Raw genomic sequence first — 24813 nt, 5'->3', positions numbered from 1 at the left:
GAGGCATAGGATATCAGGAAATAGACAAGCACATTCATATTTTTCATCTTTGTATTACTAGCACAAAAATTGGAGCAAGTAGGATACCTAATATTTTTTAAACGCATGTAAATATAGTGAAATTACACATTTCCAACTTTGTACAATGATCTTACTATACAGTACTTCATTTGAATTTCACAATAAAGCTATGAGACAGGTATAGATCATTGAATACAAACAGTGCTCAATGCAATAAACTGAACTTTAGGGAATCTTTTTTGATATAATGTCAGAAAAAATAGTAAAATTTCATTTGAAAACAGCACAAAATACAGAAAACTTACTTTTGAATCTTTAAATAGGCCATAGCCCTATTGGCTGGCAGAAGAGCATTGGTGCCATCTGCTGCTATACCTCTAGTATAACATTCAATTGCTAGTTCATACTTCCCTTCTTTGAAAAATCCATTTCCCTAAACAAAAGAAAGAAAGCAGAGCAAGTAAGAGTTGATGTATACAAGTGAGAGTGTGTGTTCATGTGTGAGAATACATATATATTAAGAAATTTATTACAGTCAATGTCCCCAACAAAAAAAAATTAATTCACATTAAAGTAGCTTTTACTCCCATTACTATTAGGAAACATAAAAACTTTAATAGAAGATTACTAAAAGAAGATTATTGAAAGAAACATAATGACCACATTAACAGATGGTATTTTCTTACTTCAAACTCTTTTTCATTAACCATGATCTTTAGAACTAGTTTGGCTTAAATGCTTAACCACATCAACCCAGTTCCAGTCTCTTGTAGTCTAATTTGCCATCTTCCATTTCAGAGTTTTAAAAATGTAATCTTTTATTATAACTTTTTTCTTACTTGAGGGAACCATATTAGAAGTTTCAAGTAAACTAATATTGCTTATTTATGTCATTGAATTAAAAGAATAATGATTCTCCAAGAACTGTTCTTTAATGTCCATATTCAAAAATTCAATACATATTCTAACATATGTCATACCAGTTCCAAGATTAACTGCAACTTTTTCCTGTAATTTAGTCAGAATAATTTGTTTTATAGTTGATGACATGGTATAGTTGAAAAAAGCATTCACATATATGATTGGAGCTACTTGTGAACATGTTTTGGTCCAAAAATAATGAAAAGGTTTTTAGATCACCAATTACTTATCCTATACTAAAATCAAACTGGACTTAGTCCTTGGAAACTTTTATTGCTTTCACAAATAGAATGCAATGCTTCCAATTCCATCTCCTGGTCCTCCTCTTTGGCACTCATTGCTCTGGCAGCAAGGTCCTCCTCTCTCTGAAAGAGAGGAGGATAAGCAGGGGAGGGAGAAGTAGGAAGTAGCCAAGGACAGAGTCACAACTCAGCAGGGCATATATTAATAAAATTATTCCATATACACAAAAATAACAAATATACAAGTATTAGATTTTTCCATTAAAAACACATTTAAGTTGACAACAGGCAATTGTTTTACACACACAGACACACACACTTTGATAATCATTTTTATGGCATGTGAATTATAGATTTCAATTTCTTACATTTTCTTCCTTGACAACTTAATAGATTTATTTTTCCATAAGCTGCAAAAAAGTAATTCCTTCCTTAAAAAGTCCAATTTATTTATTGTCTAAATATTTGCTGTTTTCTAAAAATGTACAAGATATTTTAAAAATTTTAATGAAAATTTATTGCTATGTGCTACCTCACAATGTTAATTTCAGCTTAAATTATACTGACATTTAAAAATATTCAAACTTTAAAAAGAAACACTTATTTTCAAGCATTTAATCTCAAAGGTGATAAAATTGTCAGATTTCTCCATAAAAAGATTATTCCAATGTCTTATTGTGCTATGGAGGTGACCCTGGTTCCTTATATGTTACATAAGCAAAGCATGACCTTTAGAAGGGATACTATGACAAAACCTTAAGTATCATTCTGGTCACAGATTTTTGTCTGTTTTCTAAACTAGCTAAATATTCCCTATTAAATAATGAATTCTTTGGTCAAGGTAACCTACGAATTAAGAAATGACTTCCAGTCTTTTGTGTTCCATATCTACTTCTATAGATACTGTAGTTTAAATTCAAATAGTATACTTTTAGACCATTATAGCCTTAAAACAGGGAGAGGTTTTTGCCATTTTCATGAAGAATGTCTAGCATAGACTCCAAATGGAAGAGTGATTATTCATATAGGTGGTGAAAGTATATAGGGCATCAAGTCCCAAAACTTTTATAAGTTTTTCTAAATAAGTTTTATAATCACTAAAGGAGTTTGTCCTAGTTATTCAAAGAGAATAAAGAACGTCTACTGTCTAGACTATTTTATACAGTTTGATAAAACAGTCCATCTAAGTTGAATCCATCAGTACCTCTATTTTGGTTAGACAAACTAATGGACAAAAGTAAACTAGAGGAAGGGACCAGTTCAAACCATTTGGGAAAACACACAGTACTTTCAACAATGTCAAATTTCTCCTTGGAACAAAAATTCATCTTTTTAACACTAACATTCTTGTAGTAATGCTATGTTTCTAGGAATCAGAATACCATAATCTCTATAGATTAAGATTGCAAGTAACCCAAAGAGCAGAGGAGAAATTCTTGATGGATGTATATTAACTACATGTAGCAGATTTCAAAATTTTTAAATGCCTACACAAAGCAACCTAGAAAAGATTTCTAACAAGAAATGAAGTGAAACCCTAACAGCAACACTGGGGTAATGATCAACTTTGATGGACTTGCTCATTCCATCAGTGCAACAATCAGGGACAATTTGGGGCTGTCTGTAATGGAGAATACCATCTGTATCCAGAGAAAGAATTGTGGAGTTTGAACAAAGACCAAGGACTATTGCCTTTCATTTAGAAATAAAACTGATATCTTAATATGTAATCTTGTTATCTCTTATACTTTATTTTTCTTCCTTAAAGATATATGATTTCTCTCTTATCACATTCAATTTGGATCAATGTATACCATGTAAACAATGTAAAGACTGGTAAATTGCCTTCTGTGGGGGGTGGGGGGAAGGAAATAAGATTAGGAGAAAAGTTGTAAAACTCAAAATAAATAAAATAAAATCTTTAAAAGAAAAAAGAAATGAGGTGAAAGCAAGGGTTAACAGAGAAGCAGTTTATATGCTATATCTGTATTGACATAATGTAAAGAGACTTAGGGCAAGGTCCTCATGCTATTAAACAGATCCACTGTGTAGGACTTATAGGAGATTACATGATGAAAAATTTTAAATGTGTGCTACTTTACAATGTTAATTTCAGTTTAAAATTATACTAACATTTAAAAACATTCAAACTTTAAAAAGAAACTTATTTGCATGCATGTAATCTCAAAGGTAACAAAATTTTCAATTTTCCATAAAAAGATTATTACAATGTCTTATTGTGCTACTGAAGTAACCTTGGTTCCTTAAATGTTAAACAAAGCATAACCTTTAGAAGAGAAAGCATTGATGGTACACAATCTGTATGAATGGAGGAAAGAACCTTCATTGATGAAATCACAGATGTTTGCAAATCAGGTCTTCTAAAATTTTGTCAAGTATATTATATCAGAATACAGACTAAATTAAAACCAGTCAATTTTTTTTTTTTTAGGTTTTTGCAAGGCTAAGTGGCTTGCCCAAGGCTACATGGCTAGGTAATTATTAAGTGTCTGAGACCAGATTTGAACCCAGGTACTCCTGACTCCAGGGCCAGTGCTTTATCCACTGTGCCACCTAGCCGCCCCAAACCAGTCAAATTTCAGAACAAATGAGGTCGTTATTAATTCACTTAAATATTTATTAGTTGACCTTCAATGCCTGGGCACTGAGTCAGATACCTCACTCATAAAAATTATTATTAATTATTAAAATAGATAGATATATAATTATTTAAAAATTATTAATACTAATAAAAACTTCAGGAAAACACTAAAAAACTCAAGCATTAGTTTTATTTCCCTAATTCAATATCATGACAGAACTACTTTGGATTCATAAAAGCCTGAGTTTAAATTGCACTTCAGACACTTACTAGAGCTCTGTGATTCTAGACAAGTCATAAAAGTTTTTCTCTGTAAACCACATTTTTCTGATTAAATCAGAATAATAAAAGCACCTTTGGTTGTGAATATGAAACCAGCTAATACAAATAAAATGTTTTGGAAATTTTGAGGTCTTATAGAATTGTTCATTGTAATGATGATAATTAAGGCAAAATATAGGTGACAAATTAAGGAACCAAGTAAAAAAATCTTTGGCATGTTACAATGTCCTTAATACAACTAAGTAACTTTAATAAATGAGGGCAATTTTGTGAATTCAATATTTTTGTAAGTTTCGTTTTTTTTACCAAATCTTTCTCTCGGATGGCCTGCTGCCTACATTGCTGTTCTTTAAGTTGTTTTTTTTCTTCTTCAGTTACTTCAATCACTGTATCATTTTCTTTTAGGTGAGAATCTTCTTTGGATATCAGTGCCTAGGAAATACAAACTTTTAAAATAAAAAAACCTTACATAGAAACAAATTATAAGATGTAGTTATGCATTTTACATGAACATCTCAAAACAAATTTTTCAAGCTTTTTTTTTATGCAAGGCAATAGGGTTAAATGGCTTGCCCAAGGCCACACAGCTAGGTTATTATTAAGTGTCTGGGCTGGATTTGAACTCAGGTACTCCTAACTCCAAGGCTGTTGCTCTATCCACTGCGCCACCTAGCCACCCCCTACAAAACAATTCTTAAAACACCAAATGTTCAAGTTTAATTCAAAGTCTCAATCAGCAAAAACAAATGAAGAAATATTTGACATGGCTCTCAAACCACCACTTCAAACCAGAAACATTTACTATTAGCAGATCTCTGTCTCAAAGTAATATTGTATTTCTAAATTCTTACAGACTTAGACTAAAAAGAAGACAAATTCTCAATTCTATAATACCTTCTAATAGGAAATTATATTCAACTTATAAAGCAGATTTTCCTACGTTCTCAAAAACAGAACAAATAGAAAAGCAGGAAAAAGCCTTACAAACCTCAAAGCACTACATAACTGTAATCTACTATTAATACCAATAGTAATATATAATGATGATGATTAACTCCAGATAAAAAACCAAATTGAAAAATATTTGCAACTGACCACAGTATTATTGGTTAATTTAAATGGGAATATTGAAGTCTTTAACATTAAATTGTTATTTTGGACTTTATCTAGGCACAAAGAATTGACCATCATTTATTTGAATAAGTAATATTTGATGTTTAATTTATTTGAATAATGGATTTTTTTACCTGATTGATTTTCTTGAGTTCATTTTTTGCTTCAAAGTTATTTGGTTCCAGTTCTAATACTTTTTCATAATCTACGTGAAACATAGGAACATAAAACTTTAATAAGTTTCATTGGTAGTCAAGTTTTCTTTAAGAAAGTATTAAGAAACCAATAACAGTTAACATCAGGAAAACTGATTTGACTTAATCTTAGGTCTTACTCCAACACTCTTCTTAAAAGAAAATTCTAACACAAATCATAATACTTTACTAGACCTAAGACCAATACAATACGTAAGTATGTACTATGTCTATAAGTCGGTAAGCTATTAAAGTCCATTGCATCTCTTTTTCAGGAAGAGATTTTTTGATGTATACAATATAAAAGGTCTATACTGTCATGTTAATAGTTAGAAATTTAAATAAAAACTATAAAATTCTTATAAAAGGTATTAAGAATTATTTAATCCCTAATATAGTTGGCTAATTTTTGTTAATACTACTGAATAACTTTAGTAATAATAAAATTAAATACACAAAAATTATTTTAAAATAACCCCTTAAAAGGAAAAGTGTGGTCACTATATAGCTTTCTTTGTATGACAACATGAAAAATAAATGCATTCTGATAATGTCTTAAGATTTTATTACCTTCTTTGGCATCTTCTAACTTTTGGAGTGCAAAACGAGCAGCACCTCTTCTAACATAAGCCTTTGTATAATTCCTATTCAACGCAATTGCCAAATTACAATCAGACTCAGCAACAGCAAATCTGTAATATATGAAGTGTCTTCATTAATAAGATGAAATATTAACAAGATTTCTTAAACACAGTCCTTCTCTGATGCCTCACTGCAACAAGAAGATAACCCTGAGCTCTAGAAGGTTTTGACAGCAGAGGGGAATCTGAAAGGTTTTACACAGTTAGAAAGGCTTTGAGAAGGTCCTGTCCATGAATGAATAAATAAGTTAAAAAGGATTTATTAAGTGTTTAACACTATGCTAAGACCGGGGTATAAATAAGAAAGCAAAGACAGTTCTTGCCCTCAAAGCAGGAAGGTCAGGCTGTTGATAAAGACTGTGTTTGAATCCCAATCCCACCTCATACATGTGTCACATTATGACCCTGACAAGTCACTTTACTTTCAGTCTCAGTTTCCTCATGTATAAAATGAGGCTAATAATAGTACTTATTAATCTCTTATGTTTGTTTAGGAGCACCAGCTAAGATAAAGTATATCAAGTTCTATATGTATACACACACATATATTTTTGCTAGCTATTATTATGATTACTATTCTAATGGAGAAATAATACACAAAGGGGAGTATTGAAAGAGAGGTACATTCGGGTCAGTCAAGTTAAAGGGATAAGTAGAGTCACAGAAAAGTAGTGACACTTCAATCAAGAATAATGAACCTCTATTTAAGAAGGGTGCGTAGACTAGATATGTCTCATTAGTCTCCAGGTTACATTCCAGATTTTCCCAATTATGCCCCTGAGTATCTTCATTTTCACACAGAGCCCCCACACCTTTTAGTTTCATTTTATGTTCTGTCTTCTCCCATTAGAAATGTAACCTCCCTTGAGAAATGTAAGACGCTGTTTTTCGTCTTAAATCTACATTTTCAGCACTTAGCACAATATTGGCAAACAGTAAACCCTTAATAAAATCTTTGTTGACTGACAGTGGTGGAATTGAACTGAACACAGTTCATGGCTGCAGAACCAGAAGATTATGGAAGGGGATGGAAAGAAAGCTGTGGAGACTGGAGAAGAAGTGAAGAACGGTTAAGAGTTTTCCTGAATATGAAATAGAAGAGGCAGCGACCAGTCAGAAGGGCAGTACCCAGGGAAGACCTGAATGCAGTTGGTAAAGATGTTAGAGAGTGGCAACTGACCAAGTCTACTTTTCAAGGACCAATCTTGAAACTACAGAGGAAAGCTCTGTGAGGAGTAACATGGTCAAAAGATAAATTTTTTTGGTCATGGCAACTCATAAAAAAAGTAAAATCTGGCCCATAGTTCTGTGTGGTTGCAGAAGGGATGGAAAGGGAACTACTCAAAATGTAAGATCTTTGTCCATTGACTGATGGGAAATATTACTGGAGGATCTTAATCATACTAATCTTGGCCATCTTGTTGCAAAAACAAAACCAGAAGATGGAAGTTGTAATGAAATAGAAGAATGATTTCCAGCATTTCTTAGAAAAGTAAAGAAAGGAGATGAAACAGAGAATTTTATTGCATGCCTAAAGACAACAAAAAATGTCATGAAATATTTGATTATCTATTCACATAATTATCCCTAACAATAATGCTTTTTGTACTATTTTTTCTATTATAACTATAAATACTAATGTATGCTGGTATTATATATACCAGTGATAAGATGCTTGTCCTTCATTTATTTTTTGCAAGGTAATGACGTTAGTTGACTTGCCCAAAGTCACACAACTAAGTATTAAGTGTCTGAGGCCACATTTGAATTCAGATCCTCCTGACTCCAGGGCCAGTACTCTATTCACTGTGCCACCTAGCTGGCTTTGTCCTTCAGTTTTTGAAGAAGACCATGACATCAGGGAGGTGATGCCATGACAAGCAAGTGAAATGGATTTGAGTGAGGGGATGCTGTGCTAAATAACCAGTCTCACCTTTCTCCTCCAGGGTCATCCGGAGATTAGATATGAATCAGGATGACTGAAGATAACCCTGGAGGCAATCAGGGTTAAGTAACTTGCTTAAGGTCACATGGCTAGTAAGTGTTTGAAGCCAGATCTGAATTCAAATGCTCCTGATTTCAGGGCCAGTGCTCTACCCATTGTGCCATCTAGCTGCCCTAGTGATAACATATTTAGGATTACAGACTTAAAGTCTGAGGGTATCTACTTCAACTCTACTAATTTTAAAAATGAGGAAAGTGAGACTGAGACCCAAGGAGTCTAAACAACTAGTTCGTAGTTACATAGACACAAAATAGTGGAAGACCCAGGTCCTAACTCCAAATCTAGCACTTCATTCTGCTTCTTGTTGTACTTCAACAATAAATTAACCTTTAAAAATATTTATATGGATTTGGTTTTAAAAGAATTTAAAGTAAAATTTTAGATTTAAACTAAGAGAAAAATAGTCCCTTTATCACATAGCCAACTATATATAATATATAAAATGGTCAAAATCATGAAAATATGTCAACTTGAAGCTGTTACAAATAAAATTTAATACATTCAAAAGTCTTCCAAAAGCTTACTTATAAAATGGTCTTAATGATCACACTCTCTTTATTCATTCAATTATTAAACAATCAATGCTAAATACAGTGGGTGAGATAATGAAAAAATGGTCTCTGCACTCATGTAGGTTATAATCAAATGAGGGAGAAATGGTATATGCACAAATAGGCAACACTATAGAATAAATATGGTATAGAAAAAAAATTATATATATGTACATATATATATATATATATATATATATATATATATATATATATATAAGCATACAAATCTATCTTACTTTTTCATTCTAAAGAATGCTGATGCTCTATTTGTTGGTAAAACCGGATTATATGGATCTGCAGCCATGCCTTTTGTATAACAGTCAATTGCTTCATCATATTTTCCTTGTTTGAAGTATTTATTTCCCTGAAAAAGCATAATTTTGGTCAGTTTTCATGATAATGGAGAACAATTCCACAACAATTTTTTGACAGGATTTGAACCCAGGTACTCCTGACTCCAGGGCCAGTGCTTTATCCACTGTGCCACCTAGCTGCCCCAAGCTCAAGTCTTATTACAACTCTTTCCTGCTATAAACCACACTGTTAATTGACTAGAGGAATCCCAAGAGCCAAGATGGCCAAGTACCAGACTTTGGCCAAGATTTTCCATTATCCTCAAGACTCACAGTGGATTTGGTAGATCAACTTGGTTTGGACCCACCTAGAATAACAATCCTGAGGATATTTGGCCTTCCATCCTAATTTAGAGGTTCTTAAACCTTTCTTATGTCACTGATTCTCTATGGTCAACTGGTAAAACCAAAAGATCCTTTCTGAGAATGTTTTTAAATGCATAAAATATACAATTTTTACAAAGTAAATTACATTAAAAGTACCAAAATTTTTTAAAAATTTATTTCACAAACATAACATCAATTATACAAAAATATTCATAGCAGCTTTGTTTGTGGTGGCAAAGAACTGGAAATTGATTGAATGTCCATCAATTGGGGATTGGCTGAACAAATTTTGGTATATGTATGTTATGAACACTATTGTCCTATTAGAAACCAGGAGGGATTAGAAACTAGAAGCCTGAAAGGATTTGTATGAACTGATGGCTGAGCAAGATGAGCAGAACCAGAAGAACACTATACACTGTAACAGTAACATGGGGTTGAGGATCAGTCTTTTTTTTTTAGGGTTTTGTTTTTGCAAGGCAAATGGGGTTAAGTGGCTTGCCCAAGGCCACACAGCTAGGTAATTATTAAGTGTCTGAGACCGGATTTGAACCCAGGTACTCCTGACTCCAAGGCTGGTGCTTTATTCACTACGCCATCTAGCCGCCCCAAGAATCAGTCTTAATAGACTTGCTCATTTCATCAGTGCAACAATCAGGGACAATTTTAGGGTATCTGCAATGGAGAATACCATCTGTATCCAAAGAAAGAATTGTGGAGTTTAAACAAAGACCAAAGACCTTTAATTTTAAAAAAAAGTTATCTTATTATGCGATTTTGCTATCTTTTGTATTTTACTTTTTCCTTAAGGATATGATTTCTCTCTCAACACATTCAATTCTGATCAATGTATAGGATGGAAACAATGTAAAGATTATCAGACTGTCTACTGTGGCGACTGTCTACTGTGGGGGTGGGGGAAGGGACCATTACCTTTAATTTAGAAAAAAAAACCCTGATATCTTATTATGTAATCTTGCTATCTCTTATACTTTATGTTTCTTCCTTAAGGATATGATTTCTCTCTCATCACATTCAATTTGAATCAATGTATACCATGGAAATAATGTAAAGACTGGCAAATTGCCCTCTATGGGGGGTGGGGGGGAGGGAAGTAAGATCAGGGGAAAAATTGTAAAACTCAAAATAAAGACATCTTTATAATTCAAAAAAAAGTGAATGTTGAAACTTCTTTTTGCATGTAACAGAGAAAAAATAAAATAAATTAATTCACATGGCCCCAGGTTGAGAAACTTTGTGGTAGTTTGCATCAATGGCACAAGTTCCTGATAGCAGAAAGAAATCACAAAACAATATACTATGTTGCATTGATTCCTAAAGGATACAACGTCACAACTTCATGGAGGGGCAGGATAAAAGACACTGAAGGTATGGTACAACAGATTGCTGGGTTTAGAGCAAAACAGTGGATTCAAACTCCAGTTCTGTCAATTACTACCTATATGACTTTAGACAAGTCATTTAATCTTTAAGTCACAGTTTCCTTTTCAAGAAAATGAGTGAACTGAATGGCATTTAAGATCTTTCAGCTCTAAACTTTTGGTCCTATTTTCCCACTAAGGTGTATAGTCTTAATTCTATCAAATGGTACCTTTTCTTTCTCAGCAAGAGCCTTTTGTGAATCTATGTGAATCCCTTCTTCTTCTGAATCTGATTCTGCAGATAATGAATCATGAGTAGTGTCTTCTTTATCAAGCTCTTCAAGTATTGTGTCCTGAAATCATATAGGATAAGAGATGCTCACAACAGATAACTACTACTTAAATTACATTATTATGTATCACAACAGAATGATAGAACATTCAAACCAGAGCATAGCAAGTAAAGCAGCTACATTAGCAAAATTCCCTGGAATTCAACAGGTATATACACAAATAACTATGCTGTGATAAGACTCATGAAAATGACATGCTAACAACAGAAGACCAAGATCACTGAAGAGGCAGGATTCAAACTCAGAAGAGAAATGGGTTCAAATCCTGCTTCCAACATTTACTAGCTGTGTGATCACATTTATGAGTAAAACGAAACTAACCTTAAATTATACTAGCCAAAGGAAGGTATGCGCAGTTGAGATTGGAAGGAAGTACTCAAGAATCAAAATCTGCTTTTTAAAATTGCAGCAATTAAAATTGTATAGCTGGAAAAATTAAAGACAATGTAATGTATTTTACTCTTTATCAAGAGACCTTAAGACAATATTCTGGTGATTTTATGTTACTTGATTCTGTCCATCTTACAGAGTTCTTATGGATGTCAAGATTGAAAAACTGTCCTGCAAACTTCTTGTAAATTAAAAGAATTCTGAAAGATCTATATTCATATGAACCTATGAACTGTAAAGTCCAAGGTTTGAAACTGTCAAAATGGGAATAATGATGATAATAATAATAATCCCTACCTCTGAGGGTTGGTTTGAAAGCCAAATGAGATAACGTACATAAAGAACCTTGAAAACTTTAAAACTCTACATAAATGCCAGCTATTATAATTATATTAACAATTTCAAAACCAAAAAAAAAGAAATGGAACCAGAGCTATGAATACATTTTACTAAATTGACAATACTCTTACATACAATATGCCAGCAGATAAAATCAGAATAAAAAATGAAAGCCTTCAAGAGATTAGCTGTCAAAAAAACAGCTTGAAATTATGAGCCACAGCAAACCACAGATTCCGTTAGACATTAAGCTATAAAACATTCAAGCAACTAAAGGAATGCTGGTCTTGGATTTCCTACGATTATGTGAATATGAGTAATACCATTACAAGGTATGTCTATTAAAATAAGGAATTACAAATTAGGCAGATAAATGATTTATCTAACTCTGTATTGTTGCCATAAAGGGCATGAGTTACTTTTTTTTTTTTTGCGCAAGGCAAATGGGGTTAAGTGGCTTCCCCAAGGCCACACAGCTAGGTAATTATTAAGTGTCTAAGACCAGATTTGAACCCAGGTACTCCTGACTCCAGGGCCGGTGCTTTATCCACTGTGCCACTAGCCACCCTATTAGTTACTTTTAGTAGCCAGTTATAAATACGTCATTCATAAATTTTTCTCAACTCATTTTTTTATGACATTTCACTTTTGTTCATACTATGGTTAATATTTGTGAAGTTATAACTTTTGGTTATATGAAGTTGTAACTTTTTTAGTTTGTCCTTAAGACTTTCTCATTGAGCAGCTTGGAACCATGCCCAAAGTGCAATCAAATTGTGCATATCCTTTGATCCAAAAATACCACAACTAAGTCTGTATCCCAAAGGAATTTTTAAAAAGGGAAAAGGTATATTAAAAAAATATTTATAGCAGCTCTTTTTGTGGTGGCTAAGAACCGGAATGTTGAGGGAATGTCCATCAATTGGGGAATGGTTGAATAAGTTGTGGTATATGACTGTAATGGAAGATTCTTGTGCTAGAAGAGATGAGGAGCAGGCAAATTTCAGAAAAACCTGCAAAGACTTGGGGGCAGAGGCAAGATGGCGGCGTGAAGGCAGCATTTCCTGGGAACTCCTTCCCCCAACCTCCAAAAAAACACAAAGATGGCTCTAGCCAAAGTTTAGAGGGGCAGAACCCACAGAAAGACTGAGTGATACATTTTCCCAGTTCAAGGTAACGTAGAAGTTCTGCGGGAAAGGTGTGTTTCACTAGGCCCAGGGGTTGGGGAAAAAAAGCCGTGGCTGCAGTGCAGTCCAGAGATCACGGGCAACAGCTTGAAGGGGCAGGGAGAGAACTCTGCTGCACCAGAATGAGTATGGAATGAGGAACACTGGCTGCAGAATCTGCAGCAAGAATCGGGAGAAAGCAACCTGCACCTCTAGAGACGGTAAGGGAAGTCTGTAGAGATTTCTTTGTTCTCCCTGGGGTAGGACTCTGCTGTTTGCCTATACTCAGATATTGCAGTTTGGGCTTCCATTCTAAATAACCAAGCTGGAACCCTCCTTATAGTCCCAAGGCAGAGGGAAGTGGGGGGGGGGGAAATCTACATATCAAAGCACAGGCTAGAGAAGCATAAGACCTTGGAGCAATAAAGGTCCCAGTTGGGTGTTCCCCCCCCCAAAAAAAAACAACCCCAAAGCCTTGGAAATGCTGTAAATTAGTGTTGGGCTGAGGAAATGAGTAAACAACAGAAAAAGAAGAATCTGACCATAGAGAATTACTTTAGTCCCATGGAAGATCAAAACAGACTCAGATGATGACAAAATCGAAGCTTCCATATCCAAAACTTCCAAGAGAAATAGAAATGGATAAGCTCAAAAAGACTTTCATGAAAACAACAGCTTGGTGAAAGATATACAAAAAAATACTGAAGAAAATAATTTTAAAAACCAGTTTAGGCCTAATGGAAAAAAAGCAAAACAAAAGGCAAATGAGAAGAATGCCTTAAAAAGCAGAACTGGCCAGCTAGAAAAGGAGATAAAAAAGCTCTCTGAAGAAAATAACTCTTTCAAATGCAGAATGAAACTAAATGAAGCTGATGACTTTGCAAGAAATCAGGAAGAAATAAAACTCTTCCAAAAAAGCCAAAAATTAGAAGAAAATGTGAAATATCTCATTGGAAAAACAACCAACCTTAAAAACAGATCCAGAAGAAATAATTTAAAAATTATTGGGCTATCTGAAAGCTATGACCAGAAGAACCTAGACTTCATTTTTCAAGAAATAACACAGCAAAATTGCCCTGAGATGCTAGAAGCTGAGGGTAAAACAGAAATCGAGAGAATTTACCAGTCACCCCCTGAAAGAGATCCCAAAAGAAATACTCCCAGGAATATTATAGTCAAATTCCAAAACACCCAAATCAAAGAAAAAATTCTAAAAGCTGCCAGAAACAAACAATTCAACTACCAAGGCTCCATGGTCAGGATTACACAGGATCTAGCAGTATCTACATTAAGGGCTCATAGGGATTGGAATATGATATTCCGGAAGGCAAAAGTTCTTGGTTTACAACTGAGAATCAACTACCCAGCAAAACTGAACACCCTCTTTCAGGGGGCAAATGAAACAGGGGACTTTCAAACTTTCCTATTGAAACAACAAGAGCTGTACAGAAAGTTTGATCTTCAAGTACAAGACTCTGGTGAACCATAGAGGGGGTGGATGAGAAGGACTAATTATGAGAAACTTAATGATACTGAACTGTTTGTATTCCTGCATGGGAAGAGGATATTGATAACTCAAATGAACTTTCTCATTTATAAGAGCTTGTTAGAAGGAACATATATAGACAGGGCACAGGAAGGAGTGGAATATAATGGTATAATACAGTAAAAAGATGGAGTCAGTGAGTGATAAAGGGAAGTACTGGGAGGAAGAGAAATGAGAGGAAAGAGCTAACAAATTTCATATGAGTCAAGTCAAAAGCTTTTTCAATGAAGTGGAATGGGGAATGAGTGAGCCTTCCCTCTCAACAGAAATGGCTCAGAGAGGAAATAAAATACACAATAGGGTATAGAAATCTATCTTACTCTAGAGAAAAATGAGAAGAGAGGGATGGGATAAGGAGGAATGGGGGGGAGGAAAGGGGGGATAGGTGACAGAAGAGGGGAAGATCGTGGGAGAGGGTACTCAGATACAACACATTTTTGGACAGGGCCAGGAGAAAAGGACAGAGAGAATAGAATAAATGAGAGTGGGGGGGGGGGGGGAATAGAGCGGAGAGAAATACAGCTAGTAATAGCAACCATGGGAAAAATATTGAAGCAACTTCTCTGGTAGACTTATGATCAAGAAGGCAACTCACCCCAGAGACAGAGTCATTGGAATCTGAACATAGAACTGAAGTACATTTTTTTTTCCTCTCTCTCTCACTATTCTTGAGGTTTCTCATCTTCTTGGGGTAGAGGGTTCTATTTACTTTTATAACAAAATTATTGTAATAACATAAAATAAATAAACCAAAATCATACTTGGAAAAAAAAAAGAAACCAGAGGGATGGGAATTCAGGGAAGCCTGGAGGGATTTGCATGAACTGATGCTGAGAGATGAGCAGAACCAGAAAAATATTGTACAGCCTAACAGCAACATGGGAGTGATGATCAACCTTGATGGACTTGCTCATTCCATCAGTGCAACAATCAGGGACAATTTCAGGCTATCTGTGATGGAGAATACCATCTGTATCCAGAGAAAGAACTGTGGAGTTTGAACAAAGACCGAGGACTATTACCTTTAATTTAGGAAAAAAACAACAACCTGATATATTATTATGTAATCTTGCTTTCTCTTATACTTTATTTTTTTTCCTTAAGGACATGATTTCTCACTACATTCAATTTGGATCAATGTTTACCATGGAAACAATGTAAAGACTGGCAAATTGCCTTCTGGCAATCTGTGGGGGGTGGGAAGCAAGAATAGGGGAAAAATTGTAAAACTCAAAATAAAAAAATGTAATGTACTTTCTAATTTCTCTTGAGGTCTATCAAAACTAAAGCAAAAATTATACAATTGTATACAAGCTAGTCATCAAAATAACTGCTAGAATTGAAATTCAAGCCATAAATGCCTGCTTTCTGGGTAGCACTGGGCTAAAAGCTGAGAATTCAAAGGTAGTTTTTTCCTCCTTTGGACCAAATATGTGATTTGCATGTAACTCTCTAGAAATGAAACTCTTTATCCAATGCAAATCAGTAATTATTCTGCAACCTATAGTCTAAGAATTGCCTCAGCCATTAAGAAGTTAAGTAATTTGCTTAGAGAAATCCACCTAGCATGTCAGAAGTGATGTTTGAACCCACATCTTTTTGACTTTGAGGTTAATTCTCTAGTTGCCTTTCACATATCTTGAATTCAAAAAAGGCTAAAATAACAACTCCAAAAAGTAGGCTAACAATTTCAAGTAAAGTAATAGAATATAGGAAGGGGAATCTTAAGATCTGAGTTCTAGTCCTAGTTTTGCCACTCAATAGTTGTGTAACTTTGAGTAGGTCATTTAACCTTCTTGCTTTCATGACATTCCCTTTTGCCACCATTTCTTTTTTTTTCTTTTTCTTTTTTAAGGATTTTGCAAGGCAAACGGGGTTAAGTGGCTTGCCCAAGGCCACACAGCTAGGCAATTATTAAGTGTCTGAGACTGAATTCGAACCCAGGTACTCCTGACTCCAGAGCTGGTGCTTTATCCACTACGCCACCTAGCCACCCCTTTTTTGCCACCATTTCTCAGCAACATTCGCTCCTTGGAAAATTAAACCATCTATGCATGTTGCTGTCATCAACCTACCCTTACTCATGCCCTTAGCCTTGGCAGCTTCAATAAGAATTCTGATTTCCCATCCAGTCCTGCAGTTCATCAGATCTCACTTCCCTATTTCTGCTGACCAGACTATTCAACATTCTAATCACCCAAATTCATTAGTCAAATTTAATTATTCCATTTCACCTTTTCATAGCTAATCAATTGTCAAATTTTATCAATTACAATCTTTATCAAATCTCTCCCCGGGGCGGCTAGGTGGCGTGGTGGATAAAGCACCAGCCTTGGAGTCAGGAGTACCTGGGTTCTAATTCAGTCTCAGACACTTAATAATTGCCTAGCTGTGTGGCCTTGGGCAAGCCACTTAACCCCGTTTGCCTTGCAAAAAAAACCTAAAAAAAAAAAAATCTCTCCCAGTACCTTAATTCAGACTCCTAATTATTACCTCCTAAGAGATCTACCTACCTTCAATTTCCTGACTTTAATCTACCCTTCAAACTACTTCCTAATGAACAAGTCAGATGACTTCAAACCCCTACTCTACACAATCTTCTTCAACTAACCTAACTTTCCAATCTTATATCATATACCTATTTACCTTAACATTATTTCATGTTATTCTCATTTAATATATTTTCTATTCTGTCCAAATTGGACTACTAATTTTTAACTATTACCTGATCTCTATGCTATCTCTGACCCCTCTGAATTCATATAGGTCACTCATCTCCATTTCTTATCTTTTAGAATTTTTCTCCTGTGCATATAGATAATCTCTACCCTCACCCCTGCAAACTCCTTAAAGGCAAGAACTGTCTTTTTTCTAAAATCTCTGACAGTGCTTTGGATACAGTAGGTGGTCAATAAAGATCTAATGAATGAATGTATATATATATATATGAATGTGTATATATATATATATATATATATATATATATACATACACACACATATACATAAATAAGAGATCAGATTAGAAATCTCTTGATTATTGTGTAACACTAACATTTTCCTTATTTATTGGAAAGCAATCAAATGTGACAGAAAGAAGAAACACTGCTTTTTGAGAATGGGCACTATATAAAGAAAGACCTCGGGAAAAACCATAAAACAAAGGAGAGTCACAAACAAGAAGCTAATTTAAATAAGAACTCATTGTAAAATAGACTGTAGATCACATTAATCTCACTCATAAGAAATATAAAGTATATAATATAAAGTAACTCATAAGAAAATAAAAAATATGACTGAAACCCTCTTTTAGGATGGAAGGATATGAGTCTGATAGATTACTTTTAGGTAGGAAAAGATTTTTTAACAGGTACATTTCATATCACAACTCATTCTCTCTAGTGAATACTTCAATCAAGTGTATATTTCAGTAAGGAAAGCAAAAAATACTGAATTTCAGAGAATAAGAGGAAGGTAAAGGCCAAATAGTACCCTACTGTGGATGGCAGATAGGTCAGAAACCTGCATTTTTAAGATCTTGGAGAAACTAGATTTATTCCTCATACAAGCCCACTTTGGAAAGAGTCATAGCATTTTTTTTTAGAATTCTAATACAATAGCAACATAAGACAATGGTAATGCCACTCAAGCCCAAGAAGTAATGATTCCTTTGAAACGATAAGAGTTGTTAATACTACCAATTTCCCTACAACCAAAGCACAACTGAAACTCAAAACATTATTTTATATTCTATTCATCAACCAGGAAGCAATTACTTTATGTCAGTTGCTGGCTATATAAATACAAAATTCAAAATTCCTGCTCTCAAGTAGTTTGCATTCCATTTGGGGAAGGCTACATGTTTACAGATAAATATAAGATATATAAAACACAAAAAAAATATAGTGAAGGGCAGGGAGGGAGGATGGAAATAACAAGTAGGGAAGGTAAACAAGGCCCCTTTAATAAGGAAGTAGCATTTGAGTTTAGCCATGAAGGGAGCTAGGGGTTTTCCAAGCAATAAAACTAGAGAGAGCATTCCAGACAAAGGAAGTAGGTGCCAAGGCACAGAGATGGGAAATAGAAAACAATATAAACAGGTCAGTCTGATTAGAGCACTTAGTAATATAAAAGGAGTAATTAGTCTGGAAAGATAAACTTAAGCTGGGTAGTTAAGGTCTTTAAATGTCAACAGAGTAATTTTATGTTTTATTGTAACAGAAGGTGTTTCTGGAGTCAGGGTCAGACTTATGTTTCAGAAATGCCAATCTGGAGGCTATGTGGAGGAAGGTGAACTGGAAAGGAGAAACATTAGATGAAGGGGGAAGTAAAAAAGAGAATTTTTCCATAAGAGGTGATAAGGACCTAGACTATGGTGATGGTGTTGTGAACAACATAAAGTGGGCAAACAAATGGGAAAGATGTTGAGGAGAATCGACAAGATATGGCAACTGATATCTAACAATTTTCTTTGTATAATCCTCAACATGTAAAATGCCTAAGAAAACTGAAGAAGGTGGATATTGATCCCAGAGTATATATTGTCTTGATTTTTGAATAAATCTCTGATATTGGCTTGATTTGCTATATTTTTTTTTTTAAAAAGTGAATATAGAAGAAAAAACCTGGCTAATTTGGGGGGTTCAAGTTGAGGTCTTATTGTAAAATGAAATAATCTACAATAGGTAAAAAAAACACACAGAAATTCTCACACTTCTTTTATCTGATCAAAGATTGCTGATAGTCATCAACAATTTGTATTTGTATATCAAGGAGTATTTGACTAAAGTAACTTACCACATCAAGCTTTCCCCATGCTTCATAATCATAAGATTTTATCCTGTTTTTTTTATTTTCTTCTGTGGTTTTTTTAGAAGGCATTTTTGCTTTACTTTTCTTCTTTTTCTTAAAATTTTTATTTCGAACAGGGTATAAGTTCTAGGTAGAAAAACATGTTTAAGTGCTGTATTATTTTAACTTTAACTATCAAGATTTGAAAGATTCTATCACTGACAGTATGACATTCTGAAGAAAAAAGTGCTTACTAGTCATCAACTAAATATACCTACCATTTGGAGTAATTATCTGTGCTCAAGTTAACATATTTAAACATTTCAAATACTCATGACTTCATCAGTGTGGATACTAATACTATGCCTAACTCACATTGATATCTGATTTTTCTGTGGAAGCAAAAATTAATCACATTTCAGCCAAATCTGTTGATAAGCACTTTCCAATTTAACTAGGCTGATCCTCTCGTGCAGGGCTACTACTTGAAGTTGTTCCAGTTTGGTAGGACATGCCAGAGTTTGTATTTTCGCTGGCCTGATCTTACAGAACCAAGAATTGTTAAAAAAAAAAAAAAAAAAAAAAACCTTTTATAAAAAACTAAAGCAAGTTTAGTTTTGGTTAAGCAGTTTTCTTCAGTGAGCGTTAACTTCAAAAGAAATATTTTTAATCACAAAAAGTACTACCCAGCAGTCATCTTAATAAATCAATTTGAAATCATAGATTAAAATATCAAACATTGCACTGTTATTGTATGGGTTCAGCAGCAATGGCTCCAAGTAAAAGTACAATCTCCCTTCAAGTTCTATTTTCATCCTTTATATGAAACTCTTTCCCTTAACCTAACAGAGGTAAATATTATTTTGAAAGTCTTAAAATTTTGATCATTTCTATGACTTAACAAGATTCCAGAGGACCAAAAACAAAGCATGCTACTACCTATCTCATGTAAGAAAAGTAATAAACTCAAAATGTAGAATATTTCTGGACACAGGCAATGTAGAATTTTTTTTACTTAATCAAGCTTATCTGTTTAAAATAATTTTGTTTTTCTTTTCAATTAGGCAGAGGGGGATAGAAGAAAAAGGGAGTAGATAGGGAAGCCTCCAAAAAGTGGGGGGGGGGGGGAGAAAAGAGAAATACCGAAGTATTTTTTTAAAATGCAGCAGAAAGAATGAAAGTCAGAAAAATGACAAAGTTGGAGAGCTGTGAAAGTTACACGTTGAATTTCTTAAAAATAGACAACTTCAAATGAACAGAATCAAAAGAACATTGTATACCCTAACAGCAACATGGGGTAATGATCAACCTTAATGGACTCGCAACAATCAGGCATAATTTTGGGGCATCTTCGATGGAGAATACCATCTGTATCCAGAGAAAAAATTGTGGAGTTTGAACAAAGACCAAGGACTATTACCTTTAATTTTAAAAAAAATTATCTTATATAATTTTGCTTTCTCTTAAATTTTATTTTTCTTCCTTAAGGATATGATTTCTCTCTCATCACATTTAACTTCGATCAATGTATACTATGGAAATAATGTAAAGACTAATAATAGACTGCCTTCTGTGGGGGGGGTGGGGGAGGGAAGCAAGAGAAGGGGAAAAATTGTAAAATTCAAAATAAACAAAATCTTTCTAAAAAACAAGACAGCTTCATGTCATACTGTGTATACAGAATACTAATTTAATTTGATATCTAAGTTCAGGAAAAAATAAATTTTTAGAAAAAAGATAGACATTTAATAAAATCAGTATGCCATGAGATATAAGTGTTTTCCAAAAAAGATATTCTATATTGTGAGGTTCAAATTATCTATATTTTGGGAGTAATTTAACCTCACTAATCATATTTGCCAAATATGAATATAAATAAAAAAGAACTTCTAAAAAAGACAAAAATATAACTAATTGGTATAATAGCATTTCACTTCAATTTACAGTTCTAAAAATACATTTTAATGGGTCTGCTTGAGTTTTATTTTTAAGTAGCTGGGCTGAATATTAAATTAAAAAGTCTCAATTTACCTCTCCTGAAACACCATTTTGATTTCTCAATTCCATATCCATTTGTTTAATGTCTTTTTCCCAGCTTTCCAAATCTCTCACGAAGTCTTGAAGTTCCTCAGCATTATGCTTCATCTGTAATTGTAACTCAACTGCTTTGCTTGCTGAAGTCATTATGGTCTGTAAAGTTTTAGAAACATTCAACTTCTAATAAGAATCTTTAAAAATATTCTGTTTATTTCTTGAAATTAGAAATATTCTTCTAGGAAGAGAAAATTAAGGATCTTTCAATCACTTCAGATTTAGTCAAGGTATAAAGATAGGATAAAGAATAAAAAAATTCATTAAACAGCATATATTCAATGGGTTTCACAAACTGAGGGGGGTACCAAATTAAATATTTTAATAGAGAAAATTAAAAAATGAAAATGAAAATAAAACAAAAGAAAATCAGACTGTGTGATGCAATTCATGTATTAATGAAAAAAGGAGGAGTAAAAACTCCTTTTAGTTGAATTAAGCAAACCATCTATATATATATATATATTATTTCCTTAGTTGTCTCTGATATTCCTAGATCATACCAATTCAACTACTTACTAGTACCTTTTTAAATTGGTGGACATTTGTTTAGAGGGTTTTTATTGTTTTCCCAAAATATCTAGCATGTTTACAAAAAATAGGAACACTTACTTTAAAGAGCAATGATTTCTTCAGCATGGATATTCCCTGTGCTAACTCAGATCATAACTTAGGGTAACTTTTAAAGGCACTCTTCATTAACTGAGTTATAAAAACTGAATTCTATGACTTGGTGGCCAACTTTCTAGAAGCCAGATTTGTACTAAAGAGAAGATATGTCTCTTTTGAAAGTCTTTTCAATTTAAAAGGACCTATTAGAGCTTACTCTCAAGTAGCATATATTTTAAGAACCCAGTGTCACCTCTATGCTACACTGTAGTCTCAAAAGAAGGTTTTAGGACTCCATAAGCAAAGATGAATTCCAAAAAAAAAAAAGCACATCATCTTCTTAGTAAAAGGAAAAGTGAAGATAAACAAAAAAAACCAATTACTGTGCAAAAAATTTAGTGGAAAAAGAGTTGACTTTAGAGGGGGAGGACCTGATTTCAAATCTGGGCTCTAACACTTAGGAAATGGGGAAAGTCACTTTCCTTCTCTAGGCCCATTTCTTCACTTGTAAGATATGGGGCTGACTTCTAAGGCCCCTTCCAAATATAGATCTAGGATATTATTACCCTGAATGAAATGAAACAATAATTTTTCTTCTTTCAAGTACTTTTCGATTCTCATCAAAAGCCACAAAATTAAAGACAATAGCAACATGATGGAAAAGTATGAAATTAGAGTTAGGAATTTAAAACACCCCCAACAATAATCAGATTAATTAGCAACAACAATGGAATGTGAAAAATATTTCCAACATTAAAAGTTCATTAAAAGTTAATGAAGTCTAAGGGTGGCTAGGTGGGGCAGTGGATAGAGCACTGGCCCTGGAGTCAGGAGTACCTGAGTTCAAATCCAGCCTCAGACACTTAATAATTACCTAGCTGTGTGGCCTTGGGCAAGCCACTTAACCCCATTTGCCTTGCAAAAACCTAAAAAAAAAAAGTTAATGAAGTTTAGTTGTGAAACTAAACAAAAAACAGAATATTGGGGAACTCATTAAAATTTTTTTTCAGGGTGGCTAGGTGGCATAGTGGATAAAGCACCAGCCTTGGGAGTCAGGAGTACCTGAGTTCAAATCCAGCCTCAGACACTTAATAATTACCTAGCTGTGTGGCCTTGGGCAAGCCACTTAACCCCATTTGCCTTGCAAAAACCTAAAAAAAAAAATTGAAAAAAAAAAGATAAATACAAAAAAACTTCTAGATTTTTCAGAGTAACGGAGAAAATTTTTAAGTTACGGGTAACTATTTTAAAGAACCTAGAAAGCAGGCAAATTAGGAACTAATCTGCTGCATGTATTTAAATATTCATGGGGGAAGGGAAAATCTGGAGAAAAGTGTGGTACAGTTCTAATGTAAATCAGTTAACAGTATAAATTTCATTACAATTTATTTCTAATATGAACCAGTTCAATTTTAAATAATTTATTCATACTACAATTATAGTTTAAAAAATCCTTGCTTGCTATAAATCCTAGGATCCTATGATCAAACAACAGCACAGAGATAAAGCACTTGGTAAGTAATGGCTCCTTTGAGGGTCGTGCATTCTAACACATTCACCTTCTTTTACTAATAAATTATTACAAGAAAAAACTTAAAATGTTTGTATTGAAGTTTGAAGCTATATTATTCTGGCCTCAAGCCATCTTCAGTCACCTATGCCTAAAGACATAGTCTATGCTTTAATAACCTATAATGGATGGATATAAGGCCAAGTCATTTATACCGTGTTAGGCACTGGGTACTAAGAGCCGGAGCTTTCAATAAATTGAGAATGTACACTAAGTTTGTGGACTTTACAAATCTCATCCAAGCTCTCATTTTATAGATAAAAAAATGATCATTCACAGAGGTTCTGAGTTATACAATGGCTGGATTTATACATGGTTTTAATGTTTACAATGCGCTTTCATTTTATCTCCAGAACAATAAGAGGGAGGTGGTATTATGAAGTAGTAAAATAAGGCTGAGTTTAGTGTTTTACCCAGGGGTCACACAGTCAACAGTATTTATCAAGCGCCTAAGATGCCAAGGCATGGTGATAGGTGCTAGGGATAATAAGAGGGTGGAAAAAGCCCTGCTCTCAAAGAGCTCAGTCTAACGGGGGAGGCGGCATGCCAACAACTAGCAGATGGGGTAAAGTGGGAATAATCAACAGAGAGAAGGCAAAAGCATCGAGTGGGAAAGACTTCTTAGAGAATTTGAGATTTTTAGTTATAACTCGAAGGAAGCCGTGGAAGGCAGGAGGTAGAGCTGAAGAGGAAAAGCATTCCTGGCGAGGAGGACAAGTGAAAATGTCCCAAGCTGGTTGGGCTTGCAAGAGTCTGGGGCAGGAATCGAATTCAGCCCTTCCCGCCACTAGATCCGGCGCTCTAGCCGTCTAGGTGCGGGGCAGCGGCTCGAACGCACCCGGGTCCTCCCACTTCGGGGTCTACAGACCCCTTCATCTTGCCCCTCCCTCCCTTATCTGCTCCGGTTACCCCGAGAAACTTGGGGGGAAGGGAGGAAGTTAACAGTCCGGAACATTCTGCTAACTGGCAGCCCTTCTGTCACTCCACGAGTGGGATGCGCTTCGAGGAAGGCCCCGCCCCCGACGGAAGGCTCCACTACCCGGGAGACCCGGCCGCCGCCCACCCACTGCCGCCAACAAACGCGCCCCTCCCCTGCTCCCCTCTCGGCTGCCCTCACCCGGGGCCTGCCGCCGCTCCTCGGCTCCTGCCAATGTGCCCCGCGTCGTCACCGGCCTCCGACCACCCCTGGGCCGACTTTACGACTGGCAGAGTAACCAGCGCAGCTCCCACAATGCCTGACGCGCTCCGCCTCCTCTCGCGCCCGGGTTACGCTGGGAGAGAAGCTGCAGACCCCGCCCCCTCTGGTTCGGGGGCCGAGCTTC

At 34.8% G+C, this 24813-nt stretch overlaps 1 protein-coding gene and 1 pseudogene across 2 annotated transcripts in view; both read right to left on the bottom strand.

The window, feature by feature from the left end:
- The window catches only part of RPAP3 (RNA polymerase II associated protein 3), a 67233-nt gene extending 42470 nt beyond the window's left edge, over positions 1-24763 (bottom strand). For both annotated transcript variants that reach the window (XR_012476083.1, XM_074225687.1), the window contains exons 1-9: positions 24609-24763; positions 21253-21411; positions 19228-19368; positions 10868-10990; positions 8812-8939; positions 5946-6067; positions 5316-5386; positions 4375-4500; positions 327-454 (exon numbers count right to left, since the gene is read on the bottom strand). Coding sequence is in view for 1 of the 2 variants with exons in the window: in XM_074225687.1 (XP_074081788.1) it covers positions 327-454; positions 4375-4500; positions 5316-5386; positions 5946-6067; positions 8812-8939; positions 10868-10990; positions 19228-19368; positions 21253-21405 (992 nt within the window). In the remaining variant the exon portion in view is untranslated. The remainder of the gene's footprint in view (positions 1-326; positions 455-4374; positions 4501-5315; positions 5387-5945; positions 6068-8811; positions 8940-10867; positions 10991-19227; positions 19369-21252; positions 21412-24608) is intronic.
- Positions 461-4368, bottom strand: LOC141514687 (RWD domain-containing protein 4 pseudogene; annotated as a pseudogene).
- Positions 24764-24813: the final 50 nt, after the last annotated feature.

The sequence above is a fragment of the Macrotis lagotis genome, chromosome 2 (assembly GCF_037893015.1).
Source record: "Macrotis lagotis isolate mMagLag1 chromosome 2, bilby.v1.9.chrom.fasta, whole genome shotgun sequence".
Lineage (NCBI taxonomy): Eukaryota > Metazoa > Chordata > Mammalia > Peramelemorphia > Peramelidae > Macrotis > Macrotis lagotis.
This window is presented reverse-complemented; position numbering and strand designations above follow the sequence as displayed.